General features: G+C 39.4%; 1 protein-coding gene across 1 annotated transcript in view; it reads right to left on the reverse strand.

Annotated features, from left to right (window-relative positions):
- Positions 1-22,351, reverse strand: part of ADHFE1 (alcohol dehydrogenase iron containing 1) — a 38,112-nt gene that overhangs the window by 9,899 nt on the left and 5,862 nt on the right. Inside the window, exons 3-13 of the mRNA XM_042782170.1 lie at positions 20,159-20,205; positions 17,352-17,405; positions 17,006-17,160; positions 16,674-16,870; positions 15,265-15,342; positions 13,062-13,167; positions 12,323-12,475; positions 10,509-10,607; positions 6,192-6,270; positions 5,927-6,023; positions 2,879-3,036 (exon numbers count right to left, since the gene is read on the reverse strand). Of these exons, the coding sequence (XP_042638104.1) occupies positions 2,879-3,036; positions 5,927-6,023; positions 6,192-6,270; positions 10,509-10,607; positions 12,323-12,475; positions 13,062-13,167; positions 15,265-15,342; positions 16,674-16,870; positions 17,006-17,160; positions 17,352-17,405; positions 20,159-20,205 (1,223 nt within the window). The remainder of the gene's footprint in view (positions 1-2,878; positions 3,037-5,926; positions 6,024-6,191; positions 6,271-10,508; positions 10,608-12,322; positions 12,476-13,061; positions 13,168-15,264; positions 15,343-16,673; positions 16,871-17,005; positions 17,161-17,351; positions 17,406-20,158; positions 20,206-22,351) is intronic.

The raw sequence follows: 22,351 nt of genomic DNA on the forward strand, positions 1-22,351 counted from the left end.
TTATCCATAATTTGTCATGATCCACACAATCAAATGCCTTTGCATAGTCAATAAAACACAAGTAAACATCTTTCTGGTATTCTTTGCCTTGAGCCAAGATGCATCTGACAACAGCTATGATATCCCTTGTTCCATGACCTCTTCTGACTCCAGCTTGCACCTCTGAAAGTTCTCTGTCAATATACTGCTGCAACAATTTTTTAATTATCTTCAGTAAGATCTTACTTGCATGCAATATTAATGATATTCTATAATTTCCACATTCTGTGGAATCACCTTTCTTTGGAACGGGTACAAATATGGATCTATTGCAGTCAGTTGGCCAGGTGGCTGTCTTCCAAATCTCTTGGCGTAACCGAGTGAGTGCCTCCAATGGGGCATCCGTTTGTTGAAATATCTCAATTGGTATTCCTTTAATTCCCGGAGCCTTGTCCTTTGACAATTCTTTCATTGCAGCTTTGACTTCCTCCTTCAGTACCATTGGTTCTAGATCATATGCCACCTCCTGAAATGGATGAAGATCGACCAGTTCTTTTTGGTACAGTGACTCTGTGTATTCCTGCCATCTTCTCTTGATGTTTCCTGCATCATTCAATATTTTGCCCATATTTCAACTTGAGTCTTAAATTTTTTCTTCAATTCTTTCAGCTTGAGAAATGCCGAGCGTGTTCTTCCTTTTTGTTTTTCAGACTTCAGGTCTTTACACATTTCATTATAGTAATTGGTTTTGCCAGCTTGAGCTGCTCTTCGAAATATTCTGTTCAGCTCTTTTATCTTGTCATTTCTTCCATTTGCTTTAGCTACTCTCCACTCAAGGGCAAGTTTCAGAGTCTCTTCTGTCATCCATTTTGGTCTTCTCTTCTTTTCTCATCCTTTTAGTGATCTCTTGGCAGTTATGTAATGATGTAATTTGGAAATTATGTAAATTGGGATTATGTAATCTAATGTGATCAGCCAATCGGTTGTAAGGGATTAGAGGGATGCCACACTGGTTAATCAGGTCATAGCCCTGATCCAATGTAAGGGAAGTTTCCCTAGGATGTGGCTTATATCACTTTTTATCTTAGATAAAAGGAGAGAGAATGGTGCAGAGAGGGACCTACTACAAAGAAAGAAGAGTTAGGAGTGGAGCAAGTCCTTCGGACCCAGGGTCCCTGCTGGGAACCTCATAGATCCAGGGGAAGACTGATAACAAAGGACACTTTCCCAGAGCCAAAAAAGAAAGCAAGCCTTTCCCTGGAGCAAAAAAAAAAAAAAAAAACAACCAAACTCACTGCCGTTGAGTCAATTCAACTCATAGTGACCCCTCCTTGGGTTTCAGAGGTGGTATCTCTACAGAAGTAGATTGCTCAATCTTCCTTCTGAGTAACTGATGGGTTTGAACTGCCAGCCTTCTGGTTAGCAGTCAAATGTCTTAGTCACTATGCCACCAGAGCTCTGGAGCTGGCACCCTGAATTCAGATTTATAGCTTCCTAAACTGTGAGAGAATAAATTTCTGTTTGTTAAAGCCATCCACTTGTGGTACTTTAGTTATGGCAGCACTAGATAACTAAGACAGCCATGTTCTAATGTCAGGTATCGGTCGATGAATGCTGTAACTTTGGGCAGAAGTATCTTGTCGTCATAGCATTTATATGATCCTCACCTTTCCCATTCTTGATAGGAGGGTTAAGTGAGAACTCTGGACATAGTAAGCACATAGTATGGTTCACAAGCCAAGTCCTCATGGCTCTGAGCATTCTTATTTTATGTTTAACTGCAGCAAACAGAATCTTGGTCTATTAGGATCTAACACTATAGCAAACGGCATCTGATCCTGAATGGAAGAGACTATCCAATGAGGGATAAATTCCCTTCATGAGAAGGGAGAGGAAACTTTAAAGTCATTGAGTTTCTGCTCAATAAAAGGTATCAGCTCAATTTGAATTCTTAAGCAATATTTAAATAAATAAGACTCAAAGTGACACAAATAAGGTACAAAATATGCAATCTTCCAAATACATTAAAAAAACAAAAACTTTTTAACAGTCTTAATTTAAAGGTTATGTCTGTTCTTCACAAAATAGTAGAAATTTGTAACTGTCCATAATGGAAAATAATATTAATGGCCCTTTTGAAACAGCTTCACATTGTTTTATAGGGAACCCTTAGAAAAGCAGAAATGGAGAAAGGGGAAATTTTGCCATAGCTCATCACCGATTTCATTGTTGTGCCTTGTTTTATTTTTACTTATTTATTTTATTGTGACATACAACAGTTCATACCCATTTTGTTTCATGACATTGACTGCAATTGCTGCATTCAACAGCTCTCTTCCCACTTCCCCCCTGTGACTACCCTTTCCCTGCCTCTGTCTTTCCTATGCATTCCTGCCTTCTGAGCTATCTCCCTGTGCAAATACTGCCCTTCTGATCTCCCATGGTTGATTGTTCTAAGGACAGTGTAAATGGTCACCTTATATTCCTGTCTATTGTTTGGCTGGAACCCATGGTAGTGAGTTCAATTACAGGCCCAAACGGTAACCAGGGGTCATAGTCTTGGGGATTTTGCTAGTCTCTATCAGATCAGTAAACCTGGTCAGTTTTTATGATTTTCTGTCACACATTTTTCTCCCACTCCATCCAGGAAGAAGTTTTATAGAAAATTCTCTCAATTGTGTCATAAATGCTTTACATAATCCACAGTTTGGTGGGAAAGCAAAGGCAAAGGAGACTTGGCTGCTTCCAGCTGGGGAAGGGAGAGAAGTCATGGAGTGTGTAGGAACCCAAGGGCCACAGAAGGACCCCTAACATGCACAAATGGACCACATGTTTCCTGAGAGGAGATGAAAAGGTTAGTTCTGTGCTTTCTAAGAAGGGACGGGGTTGCCTCTCTTACCTGGGGCAGAGTTCCTCTCACCAGTGCAGGGATATCGGCTGAGGAATAGCCAAGGGCAGCTAGGCCATTGTCAACATTCAGGTCAAATAAGAATTTCCGGAGTGTGTCTGCCAAAACAAGCCCTGCATCTTGGGTCCTGGCAGTGCGGATGTCAGCTCCTAGAAGAAGAGATAAAGCCCTGACTGTGAAGAGAGAAAGAGGAGGAAGCTGGTTCTGGGAGTAATTTGGTCTGAGTACCAGCCGAATACATAATGTGCATGTATTGCCATGTCCCTCACACGAGGACCAGGGACACCTCTTGACTTCACATGGAGGTTGCAGGACCACAATTATTCAGAATACAGACAAGAAGGCCATGAAGAGGTACACCAAGAGCCTTTGCCAGAGAAACTGGCTGGGGGAGCTAAGTGTGCCCTCACATTTCCAAGGGACTGCCATTTCTTAAACTTGTGTGTGGTGGGAGAGCGAGCAAAGAAAAGAGGCACAGAAAGAGACCAGGAGGGAGGCTGGTGCTTGGATAATGAGAAGAAAAGGCAGCTTATGTAATCTTTAAGGCTTAGAGTTTGCTGACATCTAGAGGTGTAGGTCCTCTATGTCTTTTGTAACAAAAACATCTTATGAGGAAAAGAAGACAAACCCTTTGCAAATTTCTTGTGAGACAAGAGTACAGAAATACAAAAATTCTCAAACTAGGAAAATAAGTGTGACAAAAATGGATTGCATGTGCACAGGGAAGAAGTATTTCTTCTCTGTAGCTATCAAATCTTTTATCTTGGCCTCTGTTGCCACAGGGAAGAGTGAGTTTTTCTAAATAAACGTTACTGAACCAGTAGGACAGAATGAAAAACATGAAGACTATCAGATAATAGCATTTAACATGTAGATAAAATGATATCCATGAAGCGGGAAGAAGGCTGCCAAGCATCTGAGATTTGTAAGGGCAGAATTTTGACCTAATAATGAATATGTGAAATTATGGAGACATAAATCTGAAAGAGAAAAGAAGAGTATTTTGCCCTCAGGAAAGGGATAGTGAACATCCCCAGACAAAAAACTAATCCTGCAATCCTCAGCACACCCCTACCTACTCTAGTGGGACACAGTCACTGCCAACAAGGTGAGCACTCCAGGGATGCAGTGTGGCATTACTCAGAGTCTATCCAAATGCGTCATCTGTAGCCCTAGTCCACTTTCTCTTGTTTTGTTCAAAAGGAGACCAGAATGTTCAGTTCACCTTCATATACTTGAGGTACATTATTACATCAATCTGAACCTTTTTATTCTACAACAGTGAGGACTGTTTTTAGTAATCCAGGAAAAGATATAAATAGAACAGATACAGGGCTGGTTGGCAGAGCATCTGGATGGAAGGTAAACCTTGCTTGACAAGACTGGTCTTTATTAAATAACAGCAGCTAAAATATGGGTTAGATGGGGAGGTGACACATGATATGAGGTTTATGAGATTTTTATGTCCTTGGGATTACTGCCATAAAACACACCATCAAAACCACTTTTTTTCCTGTGAGGTGTTTTAGAAAGAAGAGATGGCAGGAAAGAGAATACATTGGTCTAAACCTAGGAAAATCTAAGATTACATAGAGAATCAAAATATTTTAATAGCTGAGTACAGCATAATATGAAACAAATTTTCCTCCACAAGAAGAAAGAACTGGTGGGTTTTGTCTAACAGAGAAATTGCTTTCTCAGTAATTTCACTGTTGCCTGGACTGTTAACTTTAAGTTCTCCAAGATTTTCCCATAAATCTAACCTATTACAATATTTGGGCTTCCTCCTATTTACACAGTTTGCATATTTACAAAGGTATTTGAATCCCAGTATATGGCTGAACAACATCTGGTTCTGAAAAGGAAAAGAGAAAAAAGATCCTTGGGAAAGTCATATGTTTGCCTCAGCTCAAGCTGGGAAAGCAAGCCCCACATGGCATATCTGTCCTGGGCTTCTTCCATTAACATTCCCAGCACATCACCTGGAACTCGACAGAGAACAAATGCCAGAGTGTAGAGGGAAGAAGTGGAGGCCAAGCAGGACACGCAGAGGATGTCTGCGGTCATTCCTACCTTCTTGGAAAGAATCTTTCCAACGGCTGGTGCTAGGAGAGCATAATGAAGTTTTCTTTTTAGCCTTTCCTTTCCTACCCTAAACGCAAGTGAAGGAATAAGATATTTTGAAAGTTAATCAAATACACTAGCCTAGAAGATGTTTAGTAGATGTCATAAATAGCTCACCATTTTTGAAGAACTAGAAAAATACCAAAAGTTTACTTAATACTAAAGCAATCAAAAATATAATGTTACTTCTTATGAGATTCAAAAAGTACTCTGGGTGTCTTATTATATAACCTGTTGTCATGAAGTTGATTCCAACTCCAACCCCACGTGCATAGAGTAGAACTGTGCACCACAGGGTTTTCAAGGCTGTGATCCTGTGCAAGTAGATAGCCAGGCCTTTCTCCCAAGGCAGCTCTGGGTGGGTTCTACCTGCCAACTTTTTGGTTAGTAGTCAAGTGTTTAACTGTTCGCACCACCGCAAAAGCCATTTATAACATTGCCAGTTGTTGTTGTTGTTGTTATTTGCCATTGAGTCGGACCTGACTCATAGCGGTCCCTCCTTGGGTTTCCGAGGCAGTACCACTACAGAAGTAGATTGCCCAACCTTCCTTCTGAGAATTGGCTAGTGGAGTTGAACCGCCAGCTTCCTGGTTAGCAGTCAAATGCCTTAGACACTACGCAACCAGAGCTCCTACGTTACCAGTTAGAGTTACACTTTGCATGAAAACAAAGGAAATATTACTACAAAGTTAACATAAGCAATATTTAGTTCCATCTCATTGTAAATAGATGCTTAGAAGCATAAAATTATAGAATTTTAGTGATAGAGAGGACTTGGGCAAATCACTGATGTTTTATTATTAAACTACCTAAAAGTAACATTCTATTGGTATTACCCTTTATGGTTTCTCTTCAGAAGTAACTGCAGGTCATGCTCTACATTTTTGGGTCACAGATTTATGACTAATATCATACCCAATATTTCTGCTGTCTCCAGGTGCCGCTCTGGAAACATCTCTGCCGTAAAAGTGAACACTGCTGGGGAAGTGAGCACCACAGAAAGGCCATGAGGCTGAAGAGAAATCAAACACGGTAGCTGATGAGGTGGAGCGATACTTCAACCTTCATATTCTGAATGCTGAATTACAGTATCCTGTACTCCAAGCAATCAAGAACTGACAAATATATTTATAGATATTGCAAGGAATACAAGATTAAGTTAAAGAATTGATTATTTTACCACCAGTGGGTGATCCACATTGTAATCCTTCGCTTTATATGTCTTCACTAAACCTGAAATTGGGTAGGACATTCCATGGCTAGAAAAGAAAGAAATTCCTTATGGTGACATATGGATATCAGGAATGCATGTTGACAATAAGATACTCTTAAGTGAGAGCCCTTCATAGTCTCTCAATATTATTGTTACCTCTCAAAGGTATACATTCTGTTTTCTTTGATGCAAAAATAATTATGCACTTGACATGTAGTAGGTTCATGAACAAGACCTCCAAAGTGTTTGAATTCAAATACTCATAGAACTGGATCTCATTAAAAAGTGTTGATCAAGATGTAGCTCCTCAAACCCATCAGCGAACCTTATTACTGTTAAGAATCAAGAATCTACTTAGAGCTTTGGGGTGTTAGTTTTCTATTTTGCCCTGCCACTGCCTTGGCAGCGTGCTCCGCTACAAGCTGACAAAGCCGCTGGTGGGAGTTTTATAGGCCAAGCTGTGCTACACTAGACATGCATGCCTGGCCTGTCTGTGATCTGTCCTGCCCATAACTGATACATTTTTTCACATGTTGCATAGTAATGAAACCAAACTCCAACCTGTTTCCATCAAGTCAATCCTGACTTATGGCAGCCCCACGCACTTCAAAGCAGGGCTGCACTCCATAGGGTTTTCGATGGCGTAATGGTTGTGGAAGCAGACTGCCAGGCTTTTCTTTTGTGGTGCTGCTAGGTGGGTTCAAACTGCCAATCTGTCAGTTAGTAGTCAAGCTCAACCCTCTAGGCCACGCAGGGACCCCAAATAGAGCTGGGGAATAAATGATTATTCTAGTGGGAAAGGCTATGTTAATCAATTCTGGTTAGATGGACTCTCTTGCTTGAATTCTACCTTAAGGATTTATTTAAATTTATTTGTCATCAAGATAAGGTACCATTTGTTTGTTTGTTTTTTACCTTTATCCCCTCTTGAATTCTTAGTGAACAAATAAGACAATATTAAAGGTTATTAGACAATCCATAAGATAAACAGAGACAAGTTATTATATTCATAATTAGTATATTAAAAATGAAATGCTTTACAGTAATACAATGGTCCATAAACATTTTTATATGGGTTATTGCATTTGTAGAAAGAGAAAGTATTCTGGTGAACTGTACGATTATCTATTAAAAAAAAGATGTCCCAGCCTATCAACCTTTGCAAAGCAGACAGGATGCCATCTGTTCTGAGTTGTTGAGTACTGTGACACATGCTTTACTGCTCTTGGGACCCAAGTATTCAGAAAACTATTGCTTAGTGTGATTTCAGAATGCAAAAGGGTTCATGTATCTTTCAAAGGTAATTTTTAACAACCAATCAATAAATTAATAATTCTGGTTTTTAGAGGTTTTATTTTCATTATATATATACATATATATATATATATATATATATGTATACATATATATACACACACACATACATATATACATATATATATGCACACACATACATACATATATATATATATATGTATATATATATATATATAACAAAAAGCTTGCCATTTTAACCATTTTTAAGAGTACAAGTCGTCAACATTAATTATACTCACCATATTATGCTACCATCACCACTATCTACTTCTAAAAGATAGGTGATTTATTTTAAAAGTTGTATATAGTCTTTGCAGAAAATAAACATTATTCATGCTCCTAGTTCCTCAAGATAACATTATAGAATATTTCATTCTAGTCTTTTTATTATATATTTAATTTATGGTCATATTATAAATGTAATTTTATATATTACTTTTGGTAATTGAATATTCTTTGTATTTTCTCATATTATTTTATAGTCTTCTAAAACACTATTTTTAATGGCCTTTTATTATTTTATTCTTTAAGTATTGTACTTTAACTTTTCCCAAGCAGTTGGACATATAGGTTACATTCAAATCTTTCAATTATAAGTAACACTTAGGTGAACATCCTTTGAGGAGATTCTCTGGTCATATAGTTACTTCTTTAGCTAGACTCCTAGAAGTGAAAGCAGAAGGTCGAGAGGTCTATGCATTTTTAAGCCTCAACTGTTTTCGAAAGGCAGCACCAATCTATACTCCCATCACTAAAGGCAGCACCAATCTATACTCCCATCACTAAAGGCAGCACCAATCTATACTCCCATCACTAGCAGAGTTTGAGGGTATCTGGTTCATTGAACTCTTTTTAGCAAAAGCCTGTTCTTAATCTTAGGGTTCACTGTTTTTCAATTTTAAGGCAACATATTAATAAAGTCTTGATCAAAAAGATTAATTCTTGGCCATTGACAAAAGTCCTGATCCTTCTCTTTTTGTGAGAAATTAGGAGGGAAAAAATCCTATATTGGGGATTTTGAAAATCAATGACACATGGTGAGGATATGGAGAAACTGGACCCCTCTTACACTATTTGTTGTCAGGTGCCATTGAGTTGGCTCTGACTCACAGTGACCCTATGCACAGCAGAACAAAACACTTCTTGGTCCTGCGCCACCTTCATAATTCTTGTGATCAAAATCATACACTACTAGTGGGATAAAAAATGGTGCACCCCACCCATGTTCATTGCAGCACTATTAACAATAGCAAAGAGATGGCAACAATCTAAATGCTCATCATTGGAGGAACAGATGACCAAACTGTGGCACACATACACAATGGGACACTATGCAACACTAAAGAATAATGCAGAATCTGTGAAACACTGCATAAAGTGGATGAAATTGGAGCTCATTGCGCTAAGTGAATTAAGTCAATCACACAACTAATATTGTATTAGGGCCACTATTGTAAAAAGCAAGGAAAAGTTTATATACAGAAGGAAGCTTTCTTTGTTGGTTACCAGAGACGGGAGGGGAAGGGAAAATTGCTAGATAAGATAAGGTATATGTGTGTGTGTGTGTGTATGCATAAAATAAACATTATTAGTGGTTACAAGGGGTAGGAGGTAGGAGGGAGGGGGAAAGGTTGGAAGCTTGTATTTGTGGGGCATTGAGTTTATGCTGATAATGGAATGGTGGTGGAACATTTTGGAAAAAGGATAGCAAAATGGTGGCACAACATGAAAAATATCATCAGTGTCCCTGAGCTGTAAATTTGGAAGTTGTTATGTTGGTGAGTGTCTTGGTGTGTATGTTTAGAAATACAATGAGAGAAAAAAAAAAAAAAAAGGTTCATCCACCTTAGAAACAGCCTGGCAGGTCCTCAAAAATTTAACATAGGGTAGCGTTAGTATATTCCACTCCTAGATATATACCCAAAAGAAACGAAAACATATGTGGACGCAAAAACATGATTATTCATAGCAGCACTACCCATAATAGCCAGGAGGTAGAAATAAATGAAATGTCTATCAACTGACAACTGAATAAGTGAAATGTAATAGGTCCATACAATAGAACATAATTTGGCAATAAAAAGGAATGAAGTGTTGATACATGCTACAACATGGATGAATCTTGAAAACTTATGCTAAGTGAAAGAAGCCACAAAAGATCACATATCGAATGTTCCATTTACATAAAATGTCCAGAGACAGGGAGCCTCTGGGAGGTACAAATGAAATGGTTCATGTGGACAGGATGTTCCAGTCCAATCAGAGGCACCTTGAAAGAAAGGCCTAGTGATCCACTTCCAAACTCTGCCATTGGAAAGCCTGTGGAGCAGAGTTCTACTCTGTCAGAGTCAACTTATGGCAACTGTTATGGAGACAGAATGTAGCTATATGGTTGCTTAGGACTGTGGGATGGAAGGATTGGTGGGTGATAGCTAAAGAGGACAGGGTTTCCTTCTGGGTTGATAAAAATATACTAAAATTTATTTTGGCGATTGTTACACAATTCTATAAATATACTAAAAACCACTGAAATGTACACTTTAAATGGTTGAATTGTATGGTATGTGAATTATATATGTCAATGAAGAGGTTCCCTATCTCCTCTCACCCCAAATCCATGATTCAATAAACTCATTTGAATTAAGAAAATATTTAGGGACATTAAGTTAAATTTCTTCTTTCTATAGCATATTTAGGAGACTGATGGTGCACTGGCTAAGTGCTTGGCCCCTAACCATGGAGAAAGACATAACAGTCTGCTTTGGTAAAGATTACAGCCTTGGAAACTCTATGGGGCAGTTCTACTCTGCCCTCTAAGGTCACTCTGAGTCAGAACTGACTGACAGCAATGTGGTGGTAGGGTAACATATTTAAATTTTTCCACCTATCCTAAGTCATAAACTTTTTTTTTTTTTAAATTTAAAAGCAATAGTTTGGGGAAAGAAAGAAAACTGTGAATTAGCTCACCACAGATGAACACCAGCATTTCCAAAGCCAATACCAGCAAAGGCACTTGCCAAGTGCATATTGGACCTTGCTTCAAGATCATCAGGATTTCTGACAGCCCTATGAATGACATAAATAACTAACAGATCAGTATTGGCATTTCCCACTGAAGAAAGAGCCGCTTTAGGGAAAGATCTGGAAAAAAAAATGCTACTTTGTAAGAAGAAAAATTAGGCAAGTAATTCAAACGACATCCTGTCTTCTGAACGAAAACCAAACATATTTTCCCATTAATGGTTTCAGCATAGGCATAATAAATACGCTGTCAGGCTCCTCATGTGATAGAACGGTGCCAGGGGAGAAAGCTCTGACCCTTGGACTGGAAGAGCTGCTCCAGAAAAGTATCCTGGGACTCATTCTTCTTCTTCATTTGTCACTGACCATGACTGAGGCTGTGAATGGACTCAAAGTAAACACGTACTCAGAAAGCACCGGCCGTGACGTGCACCCTGTCGCTGGGTCTACCTGCAGGCCAAATGCAGCCCTGGCAGCTCAAATCAAACCCTCTGGGGCCTCTTTTGATGTCTCTGGAAAGGGCACATGTATTGTAATGTTTATTATTGTGGAAACGCGATGTTATTGCAGGACAAGCCTTTGCTTACTCTGTGTGTCCCCAACGCCACTTCGAAAAAGCAAATTCTGAAAGGTCCCTTTCAGATTCAGCTTACTCTGCTTGGAATAATTGCCCGGGGACGAAGCCACTTCTCACTTGGCTCCCTACGATTTTTTGCATCAGGGCTCCTGATATGAGGAAATAAAAGCACTACAGCTTTTTTTTTTTTTTTTTTTTTTCCTAACATTTGGGAATTGTTAGACATTTGTATCTTTTTTCCAAAGTCCAGTATTAGTTCCTTTTTCCTCTTATAACAAATTAAAGTAGCAGATGGTGAGATTTCACTTTCATTTGTTTGATTTACTCCTTCCTTCACCTCCCAAAACAGCCCTGCTAAGGCTGTCCTTGTTAAACACACTGGTTGACCATTATCTGTGCCTGCTCCTATCTTGTCAAATGCTACTGTGGTGCTCTCCATGCTTTCCCTCTTCTTGGCTACAAATTGCAGTTCCAAGCCCACCTCTCACAGGGAGCCTTTGCACTCAAGGCCAAAAAAGGCCTTGTGTTCTGTCTAGGCCTGACCTGCCAGTGTCCTTTCCCACCATCATGTGTAAATACAAAAAGTGAGTCTGACTTGGCATATGCCTTAATGTCTGTTATCAGCCTTTATTCCCAAGTGTATCTTTGGTCTCTCTGGTTATGTCATTCATAAATCTTTCAAAACCTTTTAGGAATCCTTTTATGTTTTCTCCTTTTTAAAATCTTGGGACTATGCATTTATTTCTTAAAATGAGCTCTTGTGAGTTTTCTCAATGGGTTGACCTTTGGACAGGGCCTAGAAGTGCACAGCCAACACCTGCATCTGTGATCCTCATATCTACCTGGGATGGCCACGCCCCAAAGGACATCATACCTCATACTAGCTTTGGTTTAGAGGATTTGATGAATAGCCTCTACTTATTTCATCTGCATCTTTCCTACTTTTGGGGCTCCTATTTTGTAACCTCACACTTGCCTTTGCCTTTTCAGATAGGAGGACCCTGATTTCATCTGCCTTCTGGGGCATCCACACTAGCCTTCTTATTCCTTCCAAGCAGTGCTTCTCTTTGTCCATTGACTGTGCTTCTGGAGAACAGTCTGCTCAGGATGAGCATATCACATTTCACATGAGGATTGACTATACTTTTTCAGTTCTGTTTCTGTCCCCTGCCAGGTGACATACCTCTTCAGATACTTAGCAACGATCCACAGTGCATGTACTGCCCAAATATCACTGATTGGGTTGCTGCCTTGGTACGCTGGCCGGGTGATGGGATTGGAAGGGCAAGGGCTCCGCAGGTGGTAGGGGAGGGCAGTATAGGACTCCAGGGCATGGCTAACAAGAGACATTCAAAATACACAGGTTGAAAGTGTTGTCTTCATCTTTCTCTCCATATAGATTACAAATCATCTTTGAAATACTTGGTACGCATTCTCTGTGGATTTGCTACTTAGCACTGAGAATCACAGAACATCCCAGTAGCCAGACTATTGTCCACTGACAATCATTGTTATTACAGAAATGAATATATGATAGCAGCATTTTTGACCACACATGGTCCCTTTCCAGTGTAAATAAATCTGTATGGTGCTGTTTTATTAAATCTTTGAGTCATGAATAAAAACATGGAATCTTAAAAATCGACCTCTTGTAGAAGCTACTTACCATTTTATACCTTGATCAAATACCATGTTACTAAAGGAAAACCATTGTTCACTAGTCTCTTGCTAATACTCATTTTATTAAGAGTACAAAGTGGTGTGTAAGAACCAGACTCTGGGGTCAGCTGCCCAGGGGTAAATCCTGGCATCAGACCTTCCTACTGCTAATCTATGAATGCTTATCAAGTGATCAGAGCAACAGAAAACTGCCTATCAACTCCATTGCTAAAAAAGCCCCTCCAGGTGGGACCAGAACCTACCAAAGCACATCGAAGCCACTGTTAGCCACCACCCTGTCAGGCATGTGGAGGGTGTGTAGAGGGTCAATCAGTCCCAGTGTAGGTTTGATGGCTCGTGAAGCAATGCCTAAAACATGGGAATTTTCAATAGAGACTCAAGGCATGAACACGATTTCTTAAAATATAATAACTTCTATAATTATAGGAGCTCTGGTAGCATAGTGGCTAAGACACTTGCCTGCTAACCAGACGGCTGGCAGTTCAAACCCACCAGCCACTCCTCGGAAGGAAGGTTGGGCAATCCTACTTCCGTAGTGATACTGCCTCGGAAACCCAAGGAGGGGTCGCTATGAGTCAGGGCAGACTCAACAGCACATAACAACAACAACAACAACAACAACATAATTATCTTAAAAAATATGAGATAGGATTCATTCTCATGTAGGGAGGCAGAAAGGAGAAGTAGAAAGAGATTTGGAATCAGAAACCTGGATTCTTCAGTGGTGTGCTAGAGCTTGCCCAACTGGTTCACAAAAGCCAATTGTATGCATCTCATCCCAGCTCTGAGTTGAGTAGCATCATTGCCCGTGGTGGAAGTATTTACACTATGGGAATTGGCAAATGCTACAAATCAGGATTTATTGTTATTATTATTATTTTTTAATTTCAAAGAGCTGATTTACCAATGCACCACAGTTTGGTCCTTGCCTTTGGGCAAGTCACTTAACCTCCCTAAGATTTCTCATTTATATGATTGGATGATAATAACACAGAGCCTCTATCCCTCACTGGAAGGAAGATGGGGCAATCTACTTCTATAAAGACTTATCGCCTCAGAAACCCAAGGAGGGTAGTCACTATGAGATGAATTGACTCGATGGCAGTGAGTTTGGTCTTTTTTTTTTTTTTTTTCTCCACCATCCCTCACAGAGCTATTGTAAGGATCAAATGAGACAATGTTATGTAGAAATCTTTCAGATACTGTAAGGTGGAATGTAAATGTTGGCCACTGTTATTATCTTTAACAATGTCAAAGGATAATTTAATTTTTAAAAAAAGAAGTTATAATAAATGTGCAGTTGAATATTTTATTCTGCTAAGGAGGCCTAGTGGTGTAGTGCCTAAGGCATGTGGCTGCTAACCAGAAGGCTGACAGTTCAAACCCACCAGCCACTCCTCAGAAGGAAGGTTGGGCAATCTACTTCTGTAGTGATAACACCTCAGAAACCTAAGGAGAGGTCGCTATGAATCGGGTCCAACTCAACAACACATAACAACAACAATAATAAAGGAGCTCTGGTGGTGCACTGGTTAAGGCAGTTGGCTGCTAACCAAATGGTCAGTAGCAAACCCACCAGCTTGCTCTGTGGGAGAAAGAGGCAGTCTGTTTCTGTAAAGATCTTCAGCCTTGGAAACCCTATAGAGTGGAGCACTTCTACTGTGCCCTATAGGGTTGCTATGAGTCGGAATCAACACAATAGCAGTGGGACACACAAAGGCCTGGAAGAAGGCTATTGAGCCAGAGTCAAGGAGAGGGACATTTCTACCACCTTAAACCAAAACCAAACCCACTGCCATTGAGCCAATTCCGACTCATAGTGACCCCCATCCGAGAGGCAGTAAATCTTTCCAGAAGTAGATTGCTTAGGGTAAATGAGAGACAGAGAAGAAAAAAGGAAAAAGATAACTGAGAAGGCAGAACAGTTGTTACCTGGGGCTAGGGCTGGGAAGGAGCATGAGTGAACTTTCTAGGATGATAAAAATGTTTTTACAGCTTGATCGTGGTGGTGGTAACATGAATGTATATATATCTGTCCAAAAGCATCAAACTAAATTCTTCAAACTAAAGTGGGTGTATTTTATTATATTAAAATTACATCTTAATAAAACTGATTTAAAACAGAAAACATGGCTAAGAAAGGGAACCACCATTTCTATTGACACATAATGACTAAATGAGGCAGAAAAGAGGTCCATCAAGGTTTATGGCATATCCATATGATTTTAATAGATAACTCTCAAAACAACTTTGACCAATTAATAGTTTCATATGTACTCAGAAAAAGAAAGAAAATGTACAAATGCACTCACTCTTAATTCCATAATGCCTTGATTTTTAAATATCAGGATTAAAGCACAGGGCATTGAAAGGTAGGAGGGAGGGTTAAAAAGTAAAACAAAACAAACAAAAAAACAAAACAGCAATTATGGGCAAAGTTCTTACCAGTTTTTACTTTCAAGTGTTCATAGTCAAAAATGGCAACCCCCGTAGTTTCACTCCCGGTTCCTGAAGTAGTTGGGACTTGAACAAAATCACGTTAATTATAAGACATAGAAATAAATGTACAGAATTGAACAAAGGGTTCTGGGCAAACCACTGGCAGCTGTAACCCACCCAGGGGCACCTCAGAAGACCGGCCTGGCGATCTGCCTTGAAAACCCTATGGAGCAGGTAGCTCTGCTCCGCACACATCGGGTCCCCATTAGTCAGAATCGACTTGATGGCAACTAGCAACAACGCAAATAAAGGTAAGTAGAGATACTTAATTCTGCCTCAGGAAATAAGGAACAAAGCTAATACAGACATGATGTTCAGGGTGTCTGTATCAACAGAGGGGCGCTCTAGCGACTGCCAACTGCTGCTTCTACAGCTCTGGATCTGAATGAAGCAGCTGCAGCCGGGTGTTCAGACGCTAGCGTCTCCTGCAAGAAAATTCCTCTCTGCGTCTCTAAAAGACATCTTTATTCCGTGTTGGCAGCAAGCACAGTAACGCTCTGCCTTTGCTGGGCTCGCGGTTTTGTAGCTCTGGCGAGTTTTTAAACTTTACTAATCACCCCTCTGTGTGGTGCTGACACAGTTTCACCCGAGGATTCCATTTGCCAGACATCAATTAGGCTGTTCCCCGCTGATTCCTAATTCCTGTCAACAGTTCATCTGCCATCAACTAACCTGTCGCCCATCACAAGGCCCTTTCATGATGAGAGAAAAAGAGCAAAACTTGAAGGTTACTTTCCAGTTACCAAAATAGTGCATCTTTCCCACAAAACTCTAAAGTCGGAATAAACTAGTAGCCATAAAAACAGGAGCAAAGACAAGACCGGAAGACCCCAAGGCTCCCTGTTTGACTGACACGCCATTCTGATTTGGATTTGCATGTCTGTGCCTGGGTCAGCTACAGAGCAGATGTCGCCCAGCACTGGGCATCCTTGCTGGCCACATGTCTTAGGGGTGAGACAAAGCCTGAGGTCAGCTGAAGAGCAATCATCTGGAATAAACGGTTGGGTCAACACCAGAAAAATAATAGCGAAGTTCCCCTTAAACTCCACAGTGGCTAGCAAAATGGGACAAAACAGAGAAAAGTTTAGAGATAAAATAATATATGGAAGATGACACCCCCCACACACATACACATAATAACTTCATTGCTTAAATCTGCAAACTTGTCTACCATTGACCCAAATTATCTCTATCTGCACAATAATGAAGATTGGGATTTTAAAAATTAATGAATTGCTGCTTTATACCAAAATGAAAAAATCAAAACGTTTTAGAAACGTAGAGCCTAAAATTATTAGCTTACATCTCTCCTATGGTCTTTTGGCAACTGTCATATAAAACAAACAAGTCTTTACCTGCAATCAGAGGTTTAAGAGGCACAGAGACAGGATTTCCTTTCCCAATGGGAGCGTTGACATAATCTAAGAACTGAGAGTGAGGGCTGCAGGAATACAAATTAGCAGCTTTACAGGTGTCAATGGTGGAGCCACCACCCACAGCCACGAAGGCATCAAAAGCTCCCTTTTTGGCAAATTCAATTGCTTCCAGGAAGCTTGGAAGTTAAAACAAACAAAAAACAAACAAACATTATGTCACATTTTTCATGCCATTAAATAAAGCCTGGGGCAAGTTTTAAATAACAGTGATGGCTGGCTAATACTTCCAGTAAACAACAACACAAGAATACCTTGTATCAGTTGGTTCCACCCTCACATTATCATAGACCTTGAAGTTTACACCATTCTTGACCAGGGAATCCATAACTACTTGTACGGGTGGGAGCTGGGAGAGGTTCTTGTCTGTCATCAAGCAAACATTTTTAGCACCCATGTTTTGTAGGTCCTATGGTAACAAAAATAATTCATCAGTTAGCTTTGATTCCACTAGAATGGTAATAGACTTTTTTTTTTACAAACTCAACATTGCACAGTTTTAAAAATAAAAGATTCAATTGCTGTCAGTTAGCCTATTTTTTTTTTTTTTTAAATCTGTACAGCTTATAGCAGGAGACTATAGAAATCTAAAATACTTGCCATGCCCACTTCTTTTGTAACTCCTGCTCCATATCTAATATTTGAAACAGCCATCTGAAAAATAAGATTTGGGTTTTGAATGTATTAGAGACTTGGTCTCTCGTTTTCTGAAAACCTGAAATGGTTCCTCATTATCTAGAAAATTGAGTATATACTTCTCAATGTAGGCTTCCAAGTCACCCTCAATCTACCCTCACACTCACCACACCTCTTTTTTTAAAAAACAAAACAAACAAACAAACAAAAAAAACCCATAGTTCCAGTCATATTGGAATTACTTATCTTTTCCCAAACATATCATATACTCTCAATTATTCTTTCAGCTTCAAAATGCCTGCCTCCTCCCACCTCCACACTTAAATTCGTTATCAAATTTCTTCCCATTTTCTATTTTCCAACTTAACTGTTATCTCTTTCATATATTTTTTGCTTCTTTATTCACTCATCCAGCTATCCATCCATCAATCCTTGCAACCATCCATCTATATTTATATCCATCCAGCTACCCTTGCATTGCTTCTTCCTTCTTTTCTTCCATCCACACATTGATCCACCCTTATGTCCATCCATTCATCTATACATCCATCCATTCTTCCTTCTTTCCATCCATCCATCCTCCTACTCTTCCATTCATCCATCCACCTTTGCATCCATCCATCCACCCTGGCATCCGTGTATCCATTAATCCAATACTTCCACTCACCCAATGTTACTGGGTGTCTGCTATGTTCCAGGGACTGTGCTAATATGTTTGGTAATGTAATTATAAACAAGAGAAATATGATCTCATAAAGTTTACAACTGAGAGAAGAGCTTTTAAACTGATGAATGATGGACCATTTTTGATGGACTACATATTTCATTTGATCCACATTATGTTTAACTTTCTTTTTTTGAATTGTTTAATAGTGGTTAGAAATAAGGATAAAATAATCCAATGTGATAGTATCAATTTCTATTTCTCTTAAATAATCTGGCAACACTGGGTCTGCGTGCCTATGGTGCCAGCGATAGATATTCAGCAATCATGTGGAACTGAGTGGCAGCTTTAGCTGGGGACTGGTGCCCTCACTCAGCCTGTTCATCTGGTTAGTCAGGCTCCTGGTGACACTACAATTTATGACTCTTGCACTAGGAGGAGACAGGGACTTAAATAATTACAAACATATTTATAGTATGATAAAAATTCATCACAATTAATTTTTCCTTTACTCTTTTTTAAAATTTATTGTTATTTGAGTGAAAGTATATAGAGCAAATTCATTTTCCACACAGAAGTTCATACAAATTTTGTTTCATGACATTGACTGCAATTCCCCACAATGTAACAGCTCTCTTCCCACATCCTCTCCACAGTTACCTTTCCTCCCATGCACTCCCGTCCATGGCCCCCCCTCCCCCCCCCCCCCGGAGCTGTCTCCCTGTGCAAATACTGCCCTTCTGCTCTCCCATGATTGATTTCTCCAGGGAGTATATCTACCTGATGTAAATGTTCACTCCATATGCCTGTTGTTTGGCTGGAAGGCACAGGAGTGAGTTCAGTTCCGGAACAGAAGGGTAACTAGGGGCCATGGTCTCAGGGGTCTCACCAGGCTCTATCAGACCAGCAAGCCTGGCCTCTCTCTCTCTCTTTTTTTAAAATGATTTTGAGTTTTGTTTCACATTGTTCTACCATTCTATCCAGGATCTCCAGCACTGATCCACCTCTGAGTGGTTGACAGTGGTAGCTGGGTACCATCTAGTTCCTCTGGTCTCATGGTCATATAGGCTGAGGATTGCATGGTGTACTAGTCCCTTGGACTAATTGTTTCCATGCATCTTTATATTTCTTTATTCTTCTTTACTCTGTATGAAGAGAGACTCATTGTTGCATCTAGATGGCTGCTTGCAAGCTTTTAAGATCCCAGTCGCTACTCACCAAAGTAGGATATGGAACAATGTTTTTGCATAGTATGTTATGCCAATTGAGCCCACACGTTCCAACTACTCACTTCTTCCAGGTAACTGACTGTGGCCAAGAAGCCACCACAACTTTGCCCCTTGTTAGCTCTGCTATACACCTGGCCATTCTTATGGCACATACAAATACGCATGTAGAAACTGTTTCTTTATTCCTGCTTCAATAGATTATTTTTTTGACCTCTTTTGGAATCATTATACTTATACAACTAAGATTTAACATATATGCAATTTAGAAGGTGCTTTGGTGGTACAGTGGTTATGGCATTTGGCTGCTAACCAAAAGGTCAGTGGTTCGAACCCACCAGCTGCTCTGTGGAAGAAAGATAAGGCCTTCTGCTTCTGTAAAGATTTACAGCCTTGGAAACCCAATGTGAGTTGCTATAAGTTGGGATCTACTCAATGGCAATGAGTTTGGTTTGGTTTGGATATGTAATTTGGAGAGTTTTCTGGTGGGAATTTATCATTATCAGAAGATTTATATTCCATTATACTGACAAGGTATTTTGCAAAATGAGGACTGATAGGTTAAATGAGACTAAAACCAAAACCAAACTCACTGCCATAGAGTTGGTTCCAACTCATAGCGACCCCCACTGGGTTTGTGAGGTGGCAAATCTTTATGGAAGTAGATTGCCCCTTCTTCCTTCTGCGGGGTGACTGGTGGGTTTGAACCACCAAACTTCTGGTTAGCAGTCTTAGGCACTACACTACCAGAGCTCCTTAAATGAGACTATGGGCTGTCAATTAATAACAAATTTAAAGTGAAATAGTAATGCATTAACAAAACACTTCAGTATGTTTTTTCAGGCCAGTCATAAAAGAAAGAATGGGTTGATTAAGTCTACCTCAAAGGCATAATCAGTTGTCTTCCCAGAAGGTGAAAGTCCAGGAGCTAGAAATACAAAGATTATCATCAGAATCAGCCTCAAAAATAAAATAAAAACTTGTTATTTCATAGTAAATTGGTATTCTAGAAGTGAACATAAGCATTTCCCTTAAAGTCTTACCTAAAATAGATTTATTTTTCAGGTTTAATTTTTTTACACATTAAATTAAAATTAAAATCTGTGTATAAAAATATAATGCTAACTTGATGCTGCTTTGTGAAAATAGAGTTATTTTTAAATTTTTCTATATTGAAATTCTATTGAATATTGTGAGATAGTAGTTTTGAAAACATAATGTGTAAAAAATCATCTAGAATCTACAGAATATGTTCAGGGTTTGTTTTCATTACTTGAATTTCAGTAATGAAAAGCAGTATTAAAAAAGGAAAAAAAAAAAAAAAAGTCATAGCTAATGGTCCAAACTGAGTTATTGTTAGAGAGCAACTAATAGTATATTCATTAATTAGAGTCCTATTTATAGGGAGCTCTGGTGGTGTAGTGCCTAAAGCATTTGACTGCTAACCAGAAGGGTGGCAGTTCAAACCCACCAGCCACTTCTTGGAAGGAAGGCTGGGCAATCTACTTCCATAGTGATACTGCCACAGAAACCCAAGGAGGTGTCATTATGAGTTGGATCCGACTTGACGGCAGTGCATTTGTTTTTTTGTGATAATTTGTTTGAATTAGGAATTTTTTCAATAGAAGTAATTTATCACAATGAGATATTTATAAAGTGTATAAATTAATAAAATTCATTGTGACAGTTAATGAAAAAATGTATAAACTGATGTTTCTTTGAAAAGTATTAAGTTTTAATTATGGTAAAAATAATTTTCTGTCATACTGGACAAAAATGAGGGGCCTAATTAATTAATTTATTCCTTGTTTTTATCTACTTATTCACATCAAGTCTAGTCAGTCATGTTGTGTTGTTGTTACATGCCGTTGAATAGCGACCCCTCCTTGGGTTTCCGAGGCAATATCATTGTGGAAATAGATTGCCCCATCTTCCTTCCAAGGAGTGGCTGGTGGGTTTGAACCGTTAGCTTTCTGGTTAGCAGTCAAGTGCTTTAGGCACTATGCTACCAGAGCTCCTCTTAGTCAGTCATAAGATATAGGACAATTTTCTCTACCATTTTTAAATATAGAGGCACTACAACTAGAAGGCAATCTAACTTTGGCTTCCTGAGGGTGAAGCCACCCTTAATCAAAATTCAAATTTCTTTGGTCTTGATAGGCTTTAAAGAAATGAATCTATTATTTCGGTTACTAAAATTTAGGAAAGACATAAATAGGACCTTATATAACAGTGAGATTATTAATAAACTATTAATTTTATTCCACCTACTAGGAAATCACTGATTCTTTGTTAAAACCTACAAAGAATTAGAGAAAACTGCGTTCTCATAAAAATTCTGCATATATCCAGGAGGTCATTAAGGGCTGATCACGCCTAGTAAACCAAACCAAACTCACTGCCATCAAGTCAATTCCCACTCATAGTGACCCCTTTCGGGTTTCTGAGGCAGTAAATCTTTATGGAAGTAGATTGCCCAGTCTGCCTTCTGCAGAGTGGCTGGTGGGTTTGAACTACCAACCTTCTGGTTAGCAGTCAAATGCCTCAGGCACTACACCACCAGAGCTCCTTGTGTTGTTGTTATATGCTGTCAAGTCAGACCCGACTCATAGCAACCCCTTCTTGGGTTTCCGAGGTAGTATCACTATGGAAGTAGATTGCCTAATCTTCCTTCCAAGGAGTGGCTGGTGGGTTTGAACCACCAGCCTTCTGGTTAGCAGTAAAGTGCCTTAGGCACTACACTACCAAAGCTCCTAGAGCTCCTTGGAGATGGTGGTTAATGACCAGGAGGTCCCTTGGCTTGTCCTGAAAGGGGAGCCATTCCACGCGTGGGAAAACACTCCAGTAGTTACTCTTTCTCTTCTACTTCCAGCAGCCTTCTCTGTGGGTTTTACCTTAGGCTCCTGTAAGGACAGGCACTCTTTCCATTCTTCACCTCCCTGTTTAGATTTGACCTTTGCTCCCTAGACACAAAATCAGCTTTTGTGTAATTCATATAACCTTCTAAGGACAACAATGGGCTTAGAATTAAGAAGTTGTTGGGCACTGAAAATTTCTGATATATATATAGATAT

Source organism: Orycteropus afer, unplaced genomic scaffold (genome assembly GCF_000298275.1).
Source record: "Orycteropus afer afer isolate SDZICR_OR568_19922 unplaced genomic scaffold, OryAfe1.0 scaffold00252, whole genome shotgun sequence".
In the NCBI taxonomy this organism is placed as follows: domain Eukaryota; kingdom Metazoa; phylum Chordata; class Mammalia; order Tubulidentata; family Orycteropodidae; genus Orycteropus; species Orycteropus afer.